The sequence below is a fragment of the Mobula birostris genome, chromosome 2 (genome assembly GCF_030028105.1).
Source record: "Mobula birostris isolate sMobBir1 chromosome 2, sMobBir1.hap1, whole genome shotgun sequence".
NCBI classification, from domain to species: Eukaryota; Metazoa; Chordata; class Chondrichthyes; order Myliobatiformes; family Myliobatidae; genus Mobula; species Mobula birostris.
In genome coordinates this window covers 110,508,538-110,527,966 of record NC_092371.1, presented here as the reverse complement: position 1 = coordinate 110,527,966, position 19,429 = coordinate 110,508,538, and the positions used below count along the sequence as shown (strand labels likewise).

The 19,429-nt window shown below is 41.8% G+C and overlaps 1 protein-coding gene across 6 annotated transcripts in view; it reads right to left on the bottom strand.

Annotated features, from left to right (window-relative positions):
- Nucleotides 1-19,429, bottom strand: part of sobpa (sine oculis binding protein homolog (Drosophila) a) — a 224,241-nt gene that overhangs the window by 63,035 nt on the left and 141,777 nt on the right. For 4 of the 6 annotated variants that reach the window (XM_072246136.1, XM_072246134.1, XM_072246137.1 and 1 more), the window contains one exon: nt 3,122-3,142. The exons of the other annotated variants lie outside the window; for them this stretch is intronic. In XM_072246136.1, the coding sequence (XP_072102237.1) occupies nt 3,122-3,142 (21 nt within the window). The remainder of the gene's footprint in view (nt 1-3,121; nt 3,143-19,429) is intronic. 6 annotated transcript variants of the gene reach the window in all.

The window sequence follows — 19,429 nt, the reverse complement described above, 5'->3', positions numbered from 1 at the left end:
TTGTAACGTGGATTTCCTTTTTCACTATGTGAAGTTCATCCTGATCTCTGCTTTGGGGATCTCAGGTGTGATTCTGCAATTCAGGTTATCAACAGGACAAGTACCTAACCACATTGAAGAATTCCTACAGGCTGCACCCATGAAAAACAATGCAAAATTTTAAACTAATATTCTAAACATTTTAAGAACAAAATAAAGAATTAAACACAAAATTAATGGAGACAATTTATCATAAACTTGTTTTCTAATGAAATGTGATGGAATTTGAATTATCTGAGGGAATGACAAATTATGCTACGGGCCAAAAAGACTGTCATATAGTAAATGATGGCTTTGAATGTTGCTAAAACCTTGCTACAAACTTAAGTGGCAACACCTTCAGGAATTTCTTTTGCAACAGAAATATTGGCAAAGCAGAATACTTTTCTGGTGGCGCAGCTATGAAGCTAGTAGAACTGCTGCCGCTGCACCAGAGACTTGAGTTTGATCTAGATTTGATTTAGAGATACAGCACAGTAAGTAACAGGCCCCTTTCCAGCTCAACGAGCTCGCGCCACCCAATTACACACGTGACCAATTAACCTACAAATCTATATGTCTTTGGAAAGTGGAAGGAAGCAGGAGCACCTGGGAGGAAACTCGCGGGTCAGAGGGAGAGCGAACAAACTCCTTACAGGCAGAGGTGAGAATTGAGTCCCTGTCGTTGGTGCTGTAATAGTGTTACACTAACTGTGCTGCCCCTCTGCTGATATCTGAAGTCTGAGCTGGTTACCTCCAGATGCTTGCGGTCCTTCCACATCACAAAAACATGTGGGTTGGTCAAGTAATTGGCCACTGTAAATTATCCTCTGGTGTGTAGGTGAGAGTTAGAACCTGGGGAATTGATAACAATGTGTGGAGAACGCAAAGTCGGACTGAAATGTAGGCTAATGTAAGTGGGTTGGGGAGGGGTGGGGATTGATCACCAGTATGGACTTGATGGGCTGAAGGGCTTTTTACCTGCTGTATCTAAATACACTGGATTTCAGTTAATCAAGGGGAGGGGGAGGGGAGGGAACGTCGACTCAGACCATGAGAGGCCTGCGTTGGGCATTTTCATGCCTTACAAGGCGCAGACTGGAAGTCCCTGTGGGGCACCACTCCTCGCACAGACACTAGAGCGATGTCCTTGCTCAAGGACACAAACACGCTGCCACAGCTGAGGCTCAAACTAGCAACCTTCAGATCACTAGACGAACGCCTTAACCACTTAGCCACGTGCCCAACAGATGCTTACTTGAGACAACTCTTTAAAGAACAAAAACTAATCGAGAAAATAGCCAGGATTCCCTTTGTTTACTTTGGACACCGTGCTGCTTAATTGAGACAGGAGACTGTTGCCAAACAGCTTCTAACTAGCATCGGGTGCATGCACTTGTGTGGTGGTTAGACACTGCACCGTGCTTACAACGAACAGTTTTTAAAATAGTGTCAGTTGTGAGTGCTTGTGTTTGAAAAGCAGTGAATTTTGTCACGGATGTTTGGTGAGAAATAAGGAGTAAGACCAATTCAGAACTGTTTCGCTCACTGTGGATTCAAGTATTCAGGCTTGGAGATGCCAGGAATGGTAGGGAGTGAAAAGGAAACAATTTCACTACTTCATCAAGTTAGGACCTACGAAGAATTTGAAGGTATCAGCAATCATCTTGAATGTTACAATGGAAAATCATCAAAAATTGCATGAAGGCAGTCTATTATCTACACTAGGTGACTGCGCTGATTTTGTTAACTTACAGTCAATCTAGAGAACATGGCCGTGTACATTCAGCTCTCACCTGTGGCTCCAAGTCGCTGTTGGCATGTGACAGCAGCCACACCCTGGTACACCACTTTGACAGGCGGGCTAAACCAGGTGAGCCTCATACCCTGGAGAGATAGGGACATGCCTGTCCTAGCTTGCAAAGTCAGCACTGGCAGGCTGGATGGATGAGATCTACAGTCTGATCCAATGGCCAGGAAGGCAGTTCTGCAATGCTCTGTGGACAGCAAAGGGCACAACAAGGCACAGAAGAAGGCACGATCACCCACTGCAACTAAGGAAGATCCCAGTTGTGACGACCTTCGGTCCACTAGACCCAGACTTCTGAGGTCCAGAGAGTGGAACTATTCCAATGCAATGGCTTTTTCACTTTAAAGACTCTCCCATGTAGGTTTCCTATCATCATCAGACACGATGGACAACCACCAAACCTGCCTTAGGAACTAATACACTGTTTTATAGTACTGTAGTAGTGTTGATATTGTTATACTTTGTTCTGTATTTCATTTAAACACATAATGTGTTACGCAGTTAAACAGTAGTTTGTCTTTTTTATACCTTTTTAACCATTTCAATGAAACTTCAGCTAATTGAGGCAGCCATTTAATTGGGCCAAATGTACTGGTCCTAATGTGTCCCAATTAAGCAGAATCCACTGTATTTTGAACTCTCCTCAATTCACCAAATACACAGAGGAAAGATATGAAAGCAAAACATAGAGCAGGGAATTCAACTGTTTGTTGCATGCACCAAGATGATGGCAAACCTCGTTGTTATAGTTTACTGCTAATGACCTCATCATTAATCCTTGGCAAATTCCTGGCCACTGAAACTGGCTGCCAAGTATCTGCAATGTCACAATCACCGATAATCATGAAGTTTTCCTCTTAACATAAACATATGACCCACAAAGGCACAGACTTTACACAATGTTATCAATTGAAATGCTGCTCTCTTAAAAGGGGTGGGGGGAGAGAAGCTAAGTGTGCAGATTTCGGGCAATTTAAACTGTGAGGCAGAATTCAAGAAATTTGCAGATGCCGTACAAAGCCAGAGATTAAATTTCATCCTCATTACTCATGCTCACTCGTCCACGTATAATGCAATTTTTATATACTATTATATATGTTACAGTACCAACAATTGAAGAAAAAAGTGAAATTTACAACATCGGAAAAGCGAAATAGCTAATTGTGCTGTCAATGCCGCAGATGTTTGACAAGTGGATACAATCAGGGAATTACTGCGCCATTCTGAAGCAGGATTATAAAGAAATTAAAATAGTAAATATATTCTATTATAATAATAAAAAAAGATTCTTACTGTTGTGTCTTTTATTCTATCCTAAAAAAAAGAAAAGAAAAAAAGTTTTAATAACAAATGCAAACAACTTTACTGCTTAATAGATTTCAAAGTAATGTTAGAATTTGCTGAACTGAATTTTGACAATTAAAATCTTCTGTTGAGTTAGCGAGCTTGTGTTGAAATCAATGTGTTGTGTTGGAATGCACTATACAGAACCCTGTCCGGGTTGTGCAACCATGATTTATACTCATGCCAGGGTGAGTGTATGCTATATTGTTCTTTAAAACATTTAAATACTTGCTTCTGGCTATTTCTTGTAAAATAGCAGACAGTATTAACTGCAATGCCTAGTGTGGTACTGAATCATACAAACTTCCCTCAAGGTTGCTGCACAGGTTGACAGGTATAATTAAGAAGGCCTATGGGATGCTAGGCTTCATTAATAGGGGGATTGAGTTCAAGAGTAGAGAGGTCATGTTGCAACTCTACAAATCTCTGGTGAGACCACACTGAGAGTATTGTGTTTAGTTCTGGACTCCTCATTATAGGAAGGATGTGGAAGCTATAGAGACAGTGCAGAGGAAATTTACCAGGATGTTGCCTGGATTGGAAAACGAGTCTTATGAGGCAAGGTTAGCAGAGCTGGGACTTTTCTCTTTGGAGCATAGAGGATGAGAGGGGACTTGATAGAGGTCTACAAAATTATGAGAGGCATAGATAAGGTGAATAGCCAGTACCTGTTTCCCAGGGCACGAATAGCAAACACCAGAGGGCATATGTACAAAGTTAAGGGAGGGAAGTTTAGGGGAGACATCAGGGGTAAGTTTTTTTTAGACAGAGGGTTGTGGGTGCCTGGAATGACTTGCCAGGGATGGTGGTGGAGGCTAAAACATTAGTATTTAAGAGCCTCTTGGACAGGCACATGGATGAAAGAAAAATAGTGGGTTATGGGGTAGTGTGGGTTTAGAACCTTTTTTTGGGTCAGCACAACATCGAGGGCCGAAGGGCCTGTACTGTGCTGTGGTGTTCTAGTGTTTTAGTGTAAACTAGAATGCTCCCAGACTCAGTGTCTATTCTGTGCTGAGTCGGTCAAGCACTGGTGATATCTTTGATTTACTGGCTATGGTAATAAAATTATTACCGAAAATAGTAAGATTACTCATCTTGATCATCATCCATTGAGAAAGCAGATGCAGGTCTGTGTGGAGCCAAGACTGGTCTGGGCTGTGCTGTGAACTGTCCTCTCTCCACTTACCCCCTCCTGGCATGATAGCATGCTGACTATCACCACCCAGGATTACAAGTATATGTGCCTGCTCCCCTGAGATGACTAAGACTGCTAATGCCACATAACTGTATCCAAACTAGAATTATAATCGATTCAAAAAAATTGATGGATAAACAACAAGATATTGTTGGACAATGGGGGGGGGGGCAGAGAAAGTCAGAACCAAAAGAGTAACACACACAAAATGCCGGAGGAACTCAGCAGGCCAGGCAGCATCTATGGAAAAGAGTAAACAGTCGATGCTTCAGGCCAAGACCTTTCATCAGGGCTGGAAAGAGAGGAGTCAGAGTAAGAAGGTGGGGGGAGGGGAGGAAGAAGTACAAGGTGGTAGGTGAAACTGGGACTGGAGGAGGGGTGAAAGAAAGAGCTGGTAAGTTGATTGGTGAAAGAGATAAAGGGCTGGAGAAGAAGAAATCTGAAAGGAGAGGACAGAAGGCCACAGAAGAAAGGGAAGGGGGAGGAGCACCAGAGGGAGGTGATGGGCAGTTAAGGAGATAAGGTGAGAGAGGGAAATGGGAATGGGGAATGGAGAAGGAGGGGGAGGGCAAGGGCAATTACTGGAAGCTGGATAAATCGATGTTCATGTCATCAGGTTGGAGGCTATCCAGACTGACTATAAGGTGTTGCTCCTTCAACCTGTCAGTCCATGGCCTCATTGCAGTAGTAGAGACTGCATTCAGTGCTGGTTACATCATTATAAGAGAGATGCTAAGGCTTTAGTGAGTGTGCAGAAGAGGTTTACCTGGATGCTGCTTGGATTAGGGGATATGTGCTACGAGGAGAGGTTAGACAATCTAGGGTTGTTTTCCTGGATCAGTGCAGGTTGAGGGGAGACCTTACAGTAATTTGTAAGATTATGAGAGGCATAGATGGGGTAAACAGTTGCTATCTTTTCCCCCAAGATACAAATGTCTGATACTAGAGGGCATGTACTTAGGCTGACAGGGTTTAGGTTCAAACAAGATTGTGGGGCAAGATTTTTATACACAGTGGTGGGTATCTGGAATGCAGTGCTGGGGTGGTAGTGGAAGCATTTATAGGAGGTTCTTAGAAGGGCATATGAATGTGCAGAAAATGGAGGAACATTGTGTAGGCAGAAGGGATTAGTTTAGTTGGGCATTTAATTACTAGTTTAATTAGTTCAATACAACATCGTGTTCTGACGTCGGTTCCTGAGCTGCATTGCTGTACTGTGAGAAGTAAATATAATCACACTAATATGGACCTTTGGTTCTATGGAAATAGGTGCAAATTTGATTTGGATGCTCTTAGCTACGTATATTTGCTTTCCTCAGTGATGGGGTGCAGTGAGAGGAACTCCCTTGAACACCATGATATTTATATGTCATCTTTATATTAAAATGTTCATAGTTCAAGCAAATTCAGAGGTTTCCACTAATTATCACCAAGAAGATAGATGATTTAAGCTGGTAAGTTACAAACTGTTACCATCATAATTGAGAATTGCAAACTATATGGAGAAAACCTAGTCTGGCACCCTTGGAACTTGACTGGTGCCAGACTAAAGAAAATCCAGACCACAGGAATTGTCCCAAATTATTTTACTCTCAGCAGCAGCAGTGTTCTTTAAATATAAACAGTCCTCAGCTTACCATGGGCTCACAGAACTGTCTGCAACCCAAAGTTTCTGTTGGCTGAAATCACAAAAGTTACCCTAGTAGGTGAATTTGTTACTGATTCGTACAAATATTAATTAACGCTGGTCTTAGACTGAATCAGTTATTTAATACAGGTCTGGACTGCAGATACGACTCAGTCTGGACCACAGATATTGCTCAACTAAAGATTCTAAACCTGCAACTTGAGTTTACACTTGCATGTTCCTCTGATGTTGCACAAAAACTACTATGAGAAATACATCATGCACCTGAACTCCTCCCCACTGCTTACACAGTTATGTATTGTGGCAAAGTAGAAAAAAAATCTTCAAAACCGACAGCAGACACGTATCTTTCCTCTTGCTTGACCGCAATTCGTTTTGCATGTAATGCTGGCTGCGGAATCCACAAGTGTGCATATTTTTAAGTTTTAAACGTAGTGATGTTAAATTACAGATTCTGTTATCCAGTGCAGCTCTGTCTGATGCTCCTCCACATGTAAAATGCTCAAGGAAAAGCCGTCACTGTCAAGGGCCAATCTGCAATGACCTATGGAAATGGAAAAGAGACCCCAGGGAGACTGTGACACACTGTGTTGTTGTAAACAGGCACCTTCTCAAGCCAATCCCACAATTTGGACTAATCTGACTATAACGTCAACTCCACCTTCTCTTTCCCTTCTGTGCTTAACCGGAATCTATCTTAGAAGTATTTCAAGATGCTCTTTCATTGGCCTTTAAAGAAGAGTTCCATTGCCCTTTAAAGAAGATTCCATCCTGACCTCCAGTGAGGTCTGCGATTGATTTGCATATTCTTGCTGTAAGCACATGGGTGTCCTCCCACATCCAAAGACATGCTGGCTGGTGGGCTAATTGATTACTGTTTGCCCTTAGCGTAGGTGGGTTTTAGGAGAATCAGGAAATCAGGGGTGGGGATGGGGGTGGCAAGTGAGAGAGACAAGGTCAGAGTGAAAATGAATAAGAGAAAGGGATTACTCCATGACTTAGCATAAACTCAACAGGCTGAATGGTTTTAAACATCCTGCATGCGTCAAGAGTGTGTAATGATCAGATTTTTATAAATTTCAGTTAGAGCCTCTTCTCAACTCCTGTGGCTTGACAACAATCCAGAGATTGCAGCCTCTTTACCCTTGACTTCTTTCTTTCTCTCTCTTTACCTATTTTTATTTCCTCAGTCAATTTTTTGCTTTCTTCCAATCTCTTGAGGAGATGGCAGGTGAAAACGTGGTGTGCAAAAGAAAGGGGCTAAAAAAGCGTGGATAATATTTATAAGTTTTGGAATAAAATGCGGAGTAATGCTCTGTTCAGTCGTGACCGCAGTAGAGGTGATACAGCACGAGTAATTTAGTTAGAGACTGTACAATCCTAATTCAACCCAGCATCATAGATCAGAGCAAAAACACCAAATAAATTTCAATTTTTTTATGGACTACCATGGTCTTCATGGAAAAAAATCTCTAAAGATATAGAAGACATTCAAGGAAGCACTTCAATGATTATGTTGTGGAATAAAATAGTAAATGTATTTGTTTGATCTCCTCGTGCATGGGAGCTATCTCAACTTGGGAGGACAAAAACAATCTTTTGAAGGATGGTTTGCAGAAATACTGCAGTTAATTGATTTACACATTTTGAACAAACATACATAAAGCAAATTTAACACGTCACACACTTAAATTGGTTTTTGAATGAATGAAGCGAATGCGGAAGGTGAAAGCCAGCTGCCTGCCTTTTGATCGCCGGTGAGATCATCTTGCCAGGGAAAGGGGAGACTGCCTTTTGATCGCCGGTGGGATCACTTTGTTACGGAGGAGGGGAGACTGCCTTTGATCACTGGTGGGATCACTTTGTTACGGAAGAGGGGGAAGACTGCCTTTTGATCACCAGTAGGATGGCTCTACTACTGGAGAGGGGAGACTGCCTTTTGATCGCCAATGGGATGGCTCTGCAACTGGAGAGGGGAGACTACCTTTTGATCGCTGGTGGGATCACTCTGCTACTGGAGACGGGAGACTGCCTTTTGATCACTAGTGGGATTGTTCTGCGATGGAGACGGGAGACTGCCTTTTGATCGCTGGTGGGATCACTCTGCTACTGGAGACGGGAGACTGCCTTTTGATCACTAGTGGGATTGTTCTGCGATGGAGACGGGAGACTGCCTTTTGATCACTAGTGGGATTGTTCTGCGATGGAGAGGGGAGACTGCCTTTTGATCGCTGGTGGGGTCGCTCTGCTGCCAGAGAGTGAAAGGCCTGCTGCTGTCCCTGGAGAACATTACCCAGGATTTTTGTGTTTTCGATATGACTATAGACTTTTTACAGCCTTCTAGTTGTTCTATATTCTAAATTTTTCACTTGACCTTTCTCATTCTTTGTGTGCAGGTGAGGGGAATTTACAGGTTGATGTGCCTGTTCTGTTTTTGTTTGTTCTTTTTGTGTGGGGGGAGGAGGGATTTGGGGTTGATGATCATGCTACCGTTCTTTTCTTTCTTGGTTTCGTGGCTATCCGGAGAAGAAGAATTTCAGAGTTGCATACTTTGATAATAAGTGAACCTTTGGAAGATGCGATTGATGTATCAAAATTAAGATAGTAAAATTCTCTTCAGAGAAAAAATATGAATTTATTAATATAGATATAAGAATGTAAATGTATATCATTGATTACTGAACAACAATACTGCACCGTCCATCCCTCTCCCACTGAACACTTTAGTTCATTGTGCATTGCCACTTTAACATAAATTGGTAGGGGGAAGAAATCATAATTTAAATTCACCTGTGTTTGAGATTCAAAAATAGATTGTAGATTCAATTATAGCTACTAAAAATAATGTATAAAATAATTGCAGAGCTTCCACTGAGTCAATGATCTGCTACACCGTTGCCCAAATCACTTCAATTCCAACCTCACTACTCGTGCTATGGCTTTATGACATGCTAGAGTTGTTTTTTTCTTTATTTAAAATGTATTAAGCTCTGAGCATTTTTGACTGCAAAGTTTCCACAAACTATCCTTCAAAAGATTTTTTTTTGTGCCCTCTAATTGAAATTTCTCATACACAGTGAGATCAATTATCAGTTGTCACTCATCCTGAGTTGTCACGGTTACAGTAGGTCCAAGTTGTGGGTTCTGCCTTGTGTACAGCAAGTCTGACTAGTAAAGCAGAGCTGTGATCACCAAGTTCTCACAAATTTAACACATGTTCATTAGACTAACACTGACATAAAACTTACGTAAAAAATATATTGTTCTGAATCTTCCGTTGGTAGTCAGTCCTTCTAAAATGTCTGCAACAATTTGGCAAAATACCACGTAATCAGCTAATCCCTTGGAAAACTAATAACTTAAGGGCAGATAATAAAACATCCAAATCATTATAGCTGTTGAGTTCATTAACTTCAGTGCTGAGGAATAAATTAGATTTTTGCAATGGCACAAAGAATACTATTTTTAAACTTAAATTACTTAATGCAAAAGTAGAATTTATGAATTATCATTAAAGATTAAATATGAGCTTTATTTGTCATATATACTGTGCATTGAAACATACAATGAAATGTGCCATTTGCATGAATGACCAACACAGTTTGACAATGTACTGGAGGTAGACTACAAGTGTCACCATGCGTCTAGCACCAACACAGCATTCCCACAGCTTTCCAAATATCAAATGGCATGTCTCTAGAGTGAGGAGCTTAGATGGGGTGGAGTTTGTTACGTGTGTTCAGGAAGGCTGTACTTGATCTGTTATTGGGAAATGAACCTGGTCAGGTGTCAGGTTTCTTAGTGGGAGAGCATTTTGGAGATAGTGATCACAATTTTATCTTCTTTACCAGAGCCTTGGAGAGGGATAGGAACAGACAAGTTAGGAAAGCCTGAGGGTAAGGGGAAATATGCGGCTATCAGGCAGGAACTTGGAAACATAAATTGGGAACAGATGTTCTCAGGGAATTGTATGGAAGAAATGTAGCAAATGTTCAAGGGATATTTGTGTGGAGTTCTGCATAGGTACATTCCAATGAAACGGAAAGGATGGTAGGGTGCAGGAACTGTGGTGTACAAAGGCTAACAACAGGAATTCTGCAGATGCTGGAAATTCAAGCAACACACATAAAAATTGCTGGTGAACGCAGCAGGCCACGCAGCATCTCTAGGAAGAGGTGCAGTCGACGTTTCAGGCTGAGACCCTTCGTCAGGACTCTTCCTAGAGATGCTGCCTGGCCTGCTGCGTTCACCAGCAATTTTAATGTGTGTTGTGTACAAAGGCTGTTGTAAATCTAATCAAGAAGAAAAGAAGATCTTATGAAAGGTTCAAAAAATAGGTAATGATAGAGATCTAGAAGATTATGAGGCTAGCAGGAAGGAGCTTATGAATAAAATTAGGAGAGCCAGAAGAGGCCATGAAAAGGCCTTGGTGGACAAGATTCAGGAAAACCTCAAGAAATTCTACAAGTATGTGAAGAGCACGAGGATAAGATGTGAGAGAATAGGACGAATCAAATGTGACAGTGGAAAAGTGTGTATGGAACCGGAGGAGATAGCAGAGGTACATAATGAATACTTTGCTTCAGTATTCACTACGGAAAAGGATCTTGGTGATTGTAGGAATGACTCACAGTAGACTGAAAAGCTTGAGCATGTAGGTATTAAGAAAGAGGATGTGCTGGAGCTTTTGGAAAGCATCAAGGTGGATAAGTCACTGGGACCGGATGAGATGTACTCCAGGCTACTGTGGGAGGCGAGGGAGGAGATTGCTGAGCCTCTGGTGATGATCCTATGATCCTATCATCAATGGGGATGGGAGAAGTTCCAGAGGATTGGAGGGTTGCGGATGTTGTTCCCTTATTCAAGAAAGGGAGTAGAGGTAGCCCAGGAAATTATAGACCAGTGATTCTTACTTCAGTGGTTGGTAAGTTGATGGAGAAGATTCTGAGAAGCAGGATCTATGAACATTTGAAGAGGCATAATATGATTAGGAATAGTCAGAATGGCCTTGTGAAAGGCAGGTTGTGCCTTACCACCCTGATTGAATTTTTTGAGGATGTGACTGAACACATTGATGAAGGCAGAGCAGTAGATGTAGTATATATGGATTTCAGCAAGGCATTTGATAAGGTACCCACGCAAGGCTGATTGAGAAAGTAAGGAGGCATGGGAACCAAAGGGACCTTGCTTTGTGGATCCAGAACTGGCTTCCCCACAGAAGGCAAAGAGTGGTTGTTGACGAGTCATATTCTGCATGGAGGCCAGTGACCAGTGCTGTGCCTCAGGGATCTGTTCTGGGACCCCTACTCTTTGTGATTTTTATAAATCACCTGGATGAGGAAGTGGAGGGATGGGTTAGTAAATTTGCTGATGACACAAAGGTTGGGGGTGTTGTGGATAGTGTGGAGGGCTGTCAGAGGTTACAGCGGGACACTGATAGGATGCAAAACTGGGCAGAGAAGTGACAAAGGGAGTTAAACCCAGATAAGTGTGAGGTGGTTCATTTTGATAGGTCAAATATGATGGCAGAATATAGCATTAATGGTAAGACTCTTGGCAGTGTGGAGGATCAGAGGGATCTTGGGATCCGAGTCCATAGGATACTCAAAGCTGCTGCGCAGGTTGACTCTGTGGTTAAGAAGGCATATGGTGCATTGGCCTTCATCAATCGTGGGACTGAGTTTAGGAGCCGAGAGGTAATGTTGCAGCTATATAGGATCCTGGTCAGACCCCACTTGGAGTACTGTGCTCAGTTCTGGTCGCCTCACTACAGGAAGGATGTGGAAACCATAGAAAGGGTGCAGAGGAGATTTACAAGTATGTTGCCTGGATTGGGGAGTATACCTTATGAGAATAGGTTGAGTGAACTCGGCTTTTTCTCCTTGGAGTGACAGAGGATGAGAAGTGACCTGATAAAGGTGTATAAGATGATGAGAGGCATTGATCGTGTGGATAGTCAGAGGCTTCTTCCCCAGGGCTGAAATGGATAGCACGAGAGGGCACAGTTTTAAGGTGCTGGGAAGTAGGTACAGAGGAGATGTCAGGGGTAAGTTTTTTTTAATGCACAGAGTGGTGAGTGCGTGGAATGGGCTGCCAGTGACGGTGGTGGAGGTGGATATGATAGGGTTTTTTAAAAGATTCCTGGATGGATATATGGAGCTGAAAATAATAGAGGGCTATGGGTAACCCTAGGTAATTTCTAAGGTAAGGACACGTTCGGCACAGCTTTGTGGGCTGAAGGGCCTGTATTGTGCTGTAGGTTTTCTAAGTTTCTAACTTACTAACCTGAACGTCTCTGGAATGTGGGATGAAACTGGAGCTCCCTGCGGAAGCCCACACAATCACGAATAAACTCCTTACAGACAGTGGTGGGAACTGAACCCTGATAATGGTGCTGTGAAGTGTTACACTAGCCACTATGCTACCATGCCAGTCTTTTGGTGAAACCAGCATTTGTTTCACAATTTCCTGGACCTTGGGGAAGATGGGTGACCTGCTGCAATCTTATGGTGAAGAAATTCCAACTGTGTAATTGGATTTAGACCCAGAAATGACAATGGAATGATAAAAGGGGAAAACATTATATAGCTAGATAGATACTTTATTGATCCCAAAGAAAATTACAGCATTACAAATGCACAGATATACAAGTATTAGAAGAAAAGTAAGAAAGTATAAAAATAAGTTACCGCAAAAGGTCTAACAGGAGGGAGTCATCATTTCCTTGGCTATAGGTTGACTCATTATAGAGCTCAATGGCTGAGAGTAAGAATGACCTCAGATAGTGCCCTTTGGAGCGGCACAGTTGTCTTACTAAAAGTACTCCTCTGTTCAGCCAAGGTGGCACGAAGTGGCTGAGAAGCATGGTCCAGAACTGCCAGGATTTTCCGTAGGCCTTTCAGCCTCCAGTGTGTCCAGTTGAACTCCTATAACAGAGCCAGCCTTTCTAATCAGTTTATTGAGCCTGTTGGCATCACCCCTGTTGATGCCATTGCTCCAGCACACCACCGCATAGAAGATTGTACTGGTGACAACAGACTGGTAGGAGAGGCCTGCATACTCCAAAGGACCTCAGTCTCTTCAGGAAATAGAGGCGACTCTGGCCCTTCTTGTACACAGCCTCTGTATTGGTGCTCCACTCAGATTGTCATCCAGGTTCACCCCCAGGTACATGTAGGTCCTCACCACATCCACGTTCTCACCATCAATATTAACAGGAAACAGTGCAGGCTTAGTCTTCCTAAAGTCCATCACCATCTCCTTTGTCTTACTGATGTTGAGCAGCAGATGATTCAGCTTGCATCATTTGACAAAGTCTTCCACCAGGGTCCTGTATTCATCCTTCCTTTATACACCCAACTATTGCTGAGTCGTCAGAGAATTTTTGCAGATGACATGACTCAGTGTTGTATCTAAAGTCTGAGGTATGTAGGGGGAAAGCTACTAAATATCACTATTGTTGCCTTATTTTCCTCAAATTGGATGCCTCCTCCCCTCAAGAGCACGAACAGTCTGACAGAGACATAGTGCAAAAGGTTGCACGTCTCCACACTGCAACTAAGGTCCTCTCAGCTCTCATGGCAAATGATATGAAGGACTAGCCATCTGATTTTGGCTAAAGCAATGTATAGACATTAATACGTGAGGCTCCTTTCTCGATATGCCAAAACATCAGTTTGAATGTTACAACTATGATGATTTGTAAAGTTCTGTTCGACAATTTCCTATGGTAGGATTGCCACTTGGGGTTACTACTCAGTACTACAATCACATTACATTAACTTTTAGGCATGTACAAATCTGGGTTCCTATTACATTACCGCACATTTCAACTTCCCAGTATTTTCAACGGATAAAACATATACTGGGCCACTGTGATACTTTAATTCCCAAGTTAAATCCGTGTTAGTATTCTTCAAACTTCATTTCACTCTCGGCAATTCTTGCCTCGCAGGTAAATTGCAGTGTATTGTTGCAGCAAGCAAGCTGGGCCTTGTGGTATCCTCCTTAGCCATGGTCTCCAGTATGGGAAGATGACTCATGTTGTGCCTTTCAGAAGGGCTGCAAAGACAAACCAGAGAACTACAGGCCAGTGAGCCTAACTGTGAGGTTAACTGGAGGGCATTCTGAGATACAGGAACTGTCTGCAGTTGGAAAGACAAGGACTGGTTAGGGATTCTCAGCATGGCGTTGAGCTTGAGAAATCATGCGTCTCACATGCGATTGAGTTTTTTTTTGAAGAGATTACCAAGAGGATTGGTAACAGCAGAACAGAAAACACTGTCTAGATAGACTTAGGCAAGGCTTTTGATTCGGTCCTGCTTGGTAGAGTGGCCCAGAAAGTGAAATCACACAAGATCCAGGATTGTATACTAAGTAGTTGCGGAGGAAGGAGTTAAGTGTGGTCTGCCTTTAGGCCTGGAAGCCTACAACTAGCATTGTGTGACAGGGTCAGAAATCTGTATTGGGTCCCCATTTACATTGATGATTTCAATGATCATCTGGGAAGGTGGGCCAAGGAATGGCAGATGAAATTTAACTTAGACAAGAGCAAGCTGATGCACTTTCGGAAGTTAAACCAAGACATAATGAAGGGCCAGATCCATGGAGGATATTGTAAGTCAAAAGTGGAGTGTAGAACTAAGGGTGCTGGTAGAGGCAGATACATTAGTGACATTTAAGAGACACACAGATAGGCACATGGATGAAAGAAAAATGGGCTATGCAGGAGGGAAGCATTACATTTATTTTAGAGTAGGTTAAAAGATCGACACAACATTGTGGGCCAAAATGCTTGCACCGAGCTGTACTGTTCTATGTTCTGGAGCAGTAGTTCCCATGGGGGCTGATATTGTCCCCCCAGAGGTGGTGGGAGTTTCTGAGGGGCAATAAAGATAAAGGGGGCGATGGGGGGTGCTCAGTAGCAAGGAGGGCAGCTGAGGATTACAGGCTTAATTTAATAAGTGACTTACTAGTTAGAAGCACTTGATCATCAGTTCCTCATATATAATCACAATCATCACCTCATCTCTTGCTAACCCACTGTTCTTTTAGACTTTGCTCAAAGCATGTTGTATTTGTTGAAAAGTAGTGTGACACTTCTGCATTTGGCATATCATGAGAAACCTGGACGGAAGAAATCAGATTATTTCCAGACAAAGCCCACACAATATTGCCATTCACTACTGTTGTATCGTGTTAGCTAGTATGATTCCCATTCTCTAATCATGCAGTGACATAATTCTTGTGAATTAGACTCTCGAATTCAATGGGGTAAAGTTCAGAATCCGCCCTTTCAAATGGTCTTCACTGTATTTCTCGATCATGGGCCAAGTGAGATATTGCTGCCCCACTTTCTATACCTTCAGGCAGAGAGTGAGGTTTTGCCTGAGTTCTGACGATATCATAACCTTCCCCTTTATTGATCATGCGCCTGAGGTTGGACTTAAACAATGGGTGATTGACCGTGGTCATTAATTCATAACAAAAATGTCAGAAGCAGACCAAATGAAGAAGAGTAGACAGTATGGTGTGAAGTATCTGAAGTATGGATTTATACCAGCACCAAGCAACCAATAGCAGACAATGTTAAAAAGTTTTTTTTCCAAATGAGGCAATGAAACTGTCCAGGTTCTTTGAACATTTGAACTGAATACACTCTAATAAAGCAAACAAGAACTTGGCCTATTTTCAGTTACTTTGTAAAAACTTTCAGAAACAGAAAACATTTCAAAACATGTTTGCCAGCACTTCACTACAAAACACTTCATTGCACATTGGTAAATATTGAAGGCAACATACAATTGGAGAAGAACTGATTCTGCCAGCAGTAAGGCAGGTTCTGAGAACAGTTCTAAGTCACCAGACTAAATAACTAGTGATTCCGCTCAGCAACAACTCTGTTCAAAGACGAAGAGATGAAGTGTCTGAGAATGTGGAAGACACATTATGCAATGTACTTAGGACAACAGAATTTGCTCTGCAGTTGGATGAATTAACTTTGCCAAGCAACAAATCTTTGCTACTTGGTTACGTTTGCTTCATAAAAGAGGAAATCATGGCTCAAGAGTTGTTACTTACAAGGGCGCTAGAAACAGGTTTGAAGGGGGAGTCAGTATTTCAGGTTGTTGATCAATTTTTCAAAGAGAAGGACATTCTTGCTTGTGCAACAGATGGGGCACCATCAATCACAGGAGGCAACCACGGGGTTATTACTTTCCTGAAAAAAGCTGTATCGATCATATTTACCATTCACTGTGTAACTCACAGACAATACCTTGTCACAGAAACCCTAAATGGTAGGCTGCATAAATCATTAAATACTGTTATCAGAGTAGTAAATAAAATCAAGTCCCATGATCTCAATTCTTGACTATCTCGAGAGCTTTGTATTGAGAGTGATGAACAGCCTGAATGCTTGCTGTTGCACACAGAAGTCAGACAGCTCTCAAAAAAGAAACTGACTGAGAGACTTCTATGCGCTTTTTGAAACTGTGATAAAATTCTTTGAAGACTCAAATGCTTCATTCAGTAAGAATATTAAGCATGACGTTACTTAATTGTCAGAATTATTTGCAAAGTTTAATGAAATCATTCTCCAATTGTAAGGAAATGATGTGTATCTTATCAAAGTCAAATTAATTGACTCCTCATTTCTGTCCAAGTTAACCCTATTTCAATACAACATGGGGTGCCATGACTTTTTCCAATTTCCAAGCCTCTCTGAATTGAAAGAGAAGGAAAGAATACCAGACGATGATCTTCAAATGCACTGTGCCCACCTGGCTGAGCTGCAAAAAGACATGTCAGAGAGATTTCAGGATCTTCTCTTAGTCCAAGTTCCAGATTGTGTAATAAATCCGTTCCTGAACACTTGGAATAAGGAATTAACAGGAAGGAAGAACTGATCTTGCTACAAAATGACTGAGCTGACGCCCAGGTTCTCAGGACTTTCGGCTGCAGGAAGAAATCTCTGAACACTATTCTGCACTGTAGAAAAAGGTCAAGATGTTCTTTGTTGCTTTTCCAACATCAGTGGAGTGCAGTTTCAACACAGTCGCCCAACTTCTTTCAGAACAACGAAACAGACCGCAAATTACTGAACGTGGGAATATGAGACTGCAGCTGATTGACATTCAGCCTGACGTTGAGAAGCCGATATCACTGCATCAAGCCCATCCATCTCGTTGAAAGTTGAGAAAGCAAAGAGGTCGTGAATAGTTGGGTTATGAATGCACACTCTAAAATTATTTTTACTGTAATAAAGAAATAATCTAATTCGTAGCGTTAAATAGATTTGCATAATTTTTGCAATTATTTGTCATTGGTCTGAATCTGCAGTTTCTATCTTATTTCACTGTACATCGTACATCAAAATTGTTATTGTTTTTATGTAATGACTGGAAAGGGAGAGAGGGACACAGGGGATGTGGACGGGGAGTCAAGGGGGTTACCAATAAAGTTTGTGAACCACAGTTCCAGAGGGACCAAGGGGGTACAAGTATTTAGTGGCCACAGAGGTAGGCAAAGTAGTGAAGAAGGTGCACGGCATGCCTGCCTTCATTGTACAAGACGCAAGTGTACAAGAGTTGGGATGTATAGGACCTTAGTTTTTCCAAGATAAATATGGAAAGCTCTATGGAATAAACTGCCAGAAGAAGTGGTAGTAAAGGTACAATTACAATATTTAGAGGAGACTTTGGACAGATTCATGACGAAGAAATATTTACACTCATTCGGGGCAAATATAGGCAAATTGGATCAGCTCAGAAAGGCATCTTGGTCAGCATGGGTGAGTTGGACCAAAGGGCTTATTTCTATGCTGTAGGAGTCTGTGATTGCCTGTCCGACAAGAAGAGAGACAACAGTTCTAAAATGCCGTCTTTCAGGTTCAGCTAGAAATCTCAGCTGCCCTGGTGGCTGCAGGAAGAATGAAAGACTGACGACCAATCAGGAGGGCAGGAAAACATGAACAAAAATTCAATGTGTAATGTACGTAGCCATCCCTTCCTCACCTTGCTATGAAATCAGTACGTATGAAGCTTAAAAAATTAGTGAGGGCAGATGTGACTTAATTCCACACCCAAGTTGGCTGACTCCACTGGTATCTTTGACTTCTAGAAGACTCAGCTACCTTTCATTGTTGACTGCTTTTCACACTGCAAAATGATAACCTGCAAGAGTGACTAATTCAAACTTGTATCATAAACATAGAACGTATTTCATTTTAACAATGGGCAAAGGAATATGATAATCCTTGAAGGTCATGCATTTTTCCTCCACCTCATTGCCTAACTATTCAAGATGTCCTTAGTTGTCCTAGTCCTGGATATCATTTCTGAATAAGCCTTCTTCAATAATTCACAATACTATTAAATGCAAAAACCACTGCTGGTGGTTAACACCAAGGGAATGAAATTAAACTCTCAGATGACCCAAAATACTTTACATATTGTATCCCATCCAACTGACACTGCAAGACTGTTTAAAAATAAATTGATTTGCTTCGGGCTGTTTTTTTTAAGCTGGTAAGGAGAAACATTGGCCTGGACATCAACAGAGTTCAGAATCCAAACGATGTTTTTAGTATCCTCTGAACAGGCTGTAAGGACTCATTTTGATCTCACTTCCTGCAGCCTTTCAGTACAGACTTATTTTAGAGCAGTAATGAATCAAACCCTTCCGGCTCCAGTGGAATTAACTCTGATATTTTTTATTGTCTGTGCCTTGTAAGGCATGAAAATGCCCGATGCAGGCCTCTCATGGTCTGAGTCGACGCTCCCTCCCCTTTTATTGTTTGCTTCAGCAGAATCATTGCAATTATGAGAAGTCCTCATTGACTCAATACTGCAAGAATAGGAGAGCAAAAGGCAACCATTTTGAAACTAAATATTTTTTCCCATTCTACATTAAAGGCAAACTCCAAAGAAATTATGAACAATTGAATTCTCCCTCAGCTGATAATTTGGAAATGTTTTGTGTTTTTTTAAAAAGTTCTTTGAACATTTTCTTTATGACTCTTGAATGTTAAACCCATGGGTATCATTTTACCTCAATACTTCATCTCTCTTTAACAACTGCCATATTCACCAGCTTTTATTAAACATGTCTTGCAGAAGTTTCCTTAATTTGCACGTCAGAGATTGGGATAGAACAGGCTGATATGTCAACAGTAAGCAAGAGGATCTGCTGGAAATTTTGGAAAGCATTTGGATAGATAATTCCCTGGGTCCAGACAGAATACAGACCAGGTTAGTGCAGGATGAAAGGGAAGAGATTACTGCACCTTTGGTGATGATCTTTGCATCCTTACTGGCCACAGGAGTAGTGACAGAGTACTGTAGGGTGGCAAATATTATTCTTTTGTTCGAGAAAGTTAACAGGGATAACCCTGGGAATTACAGATCAGTGAGTC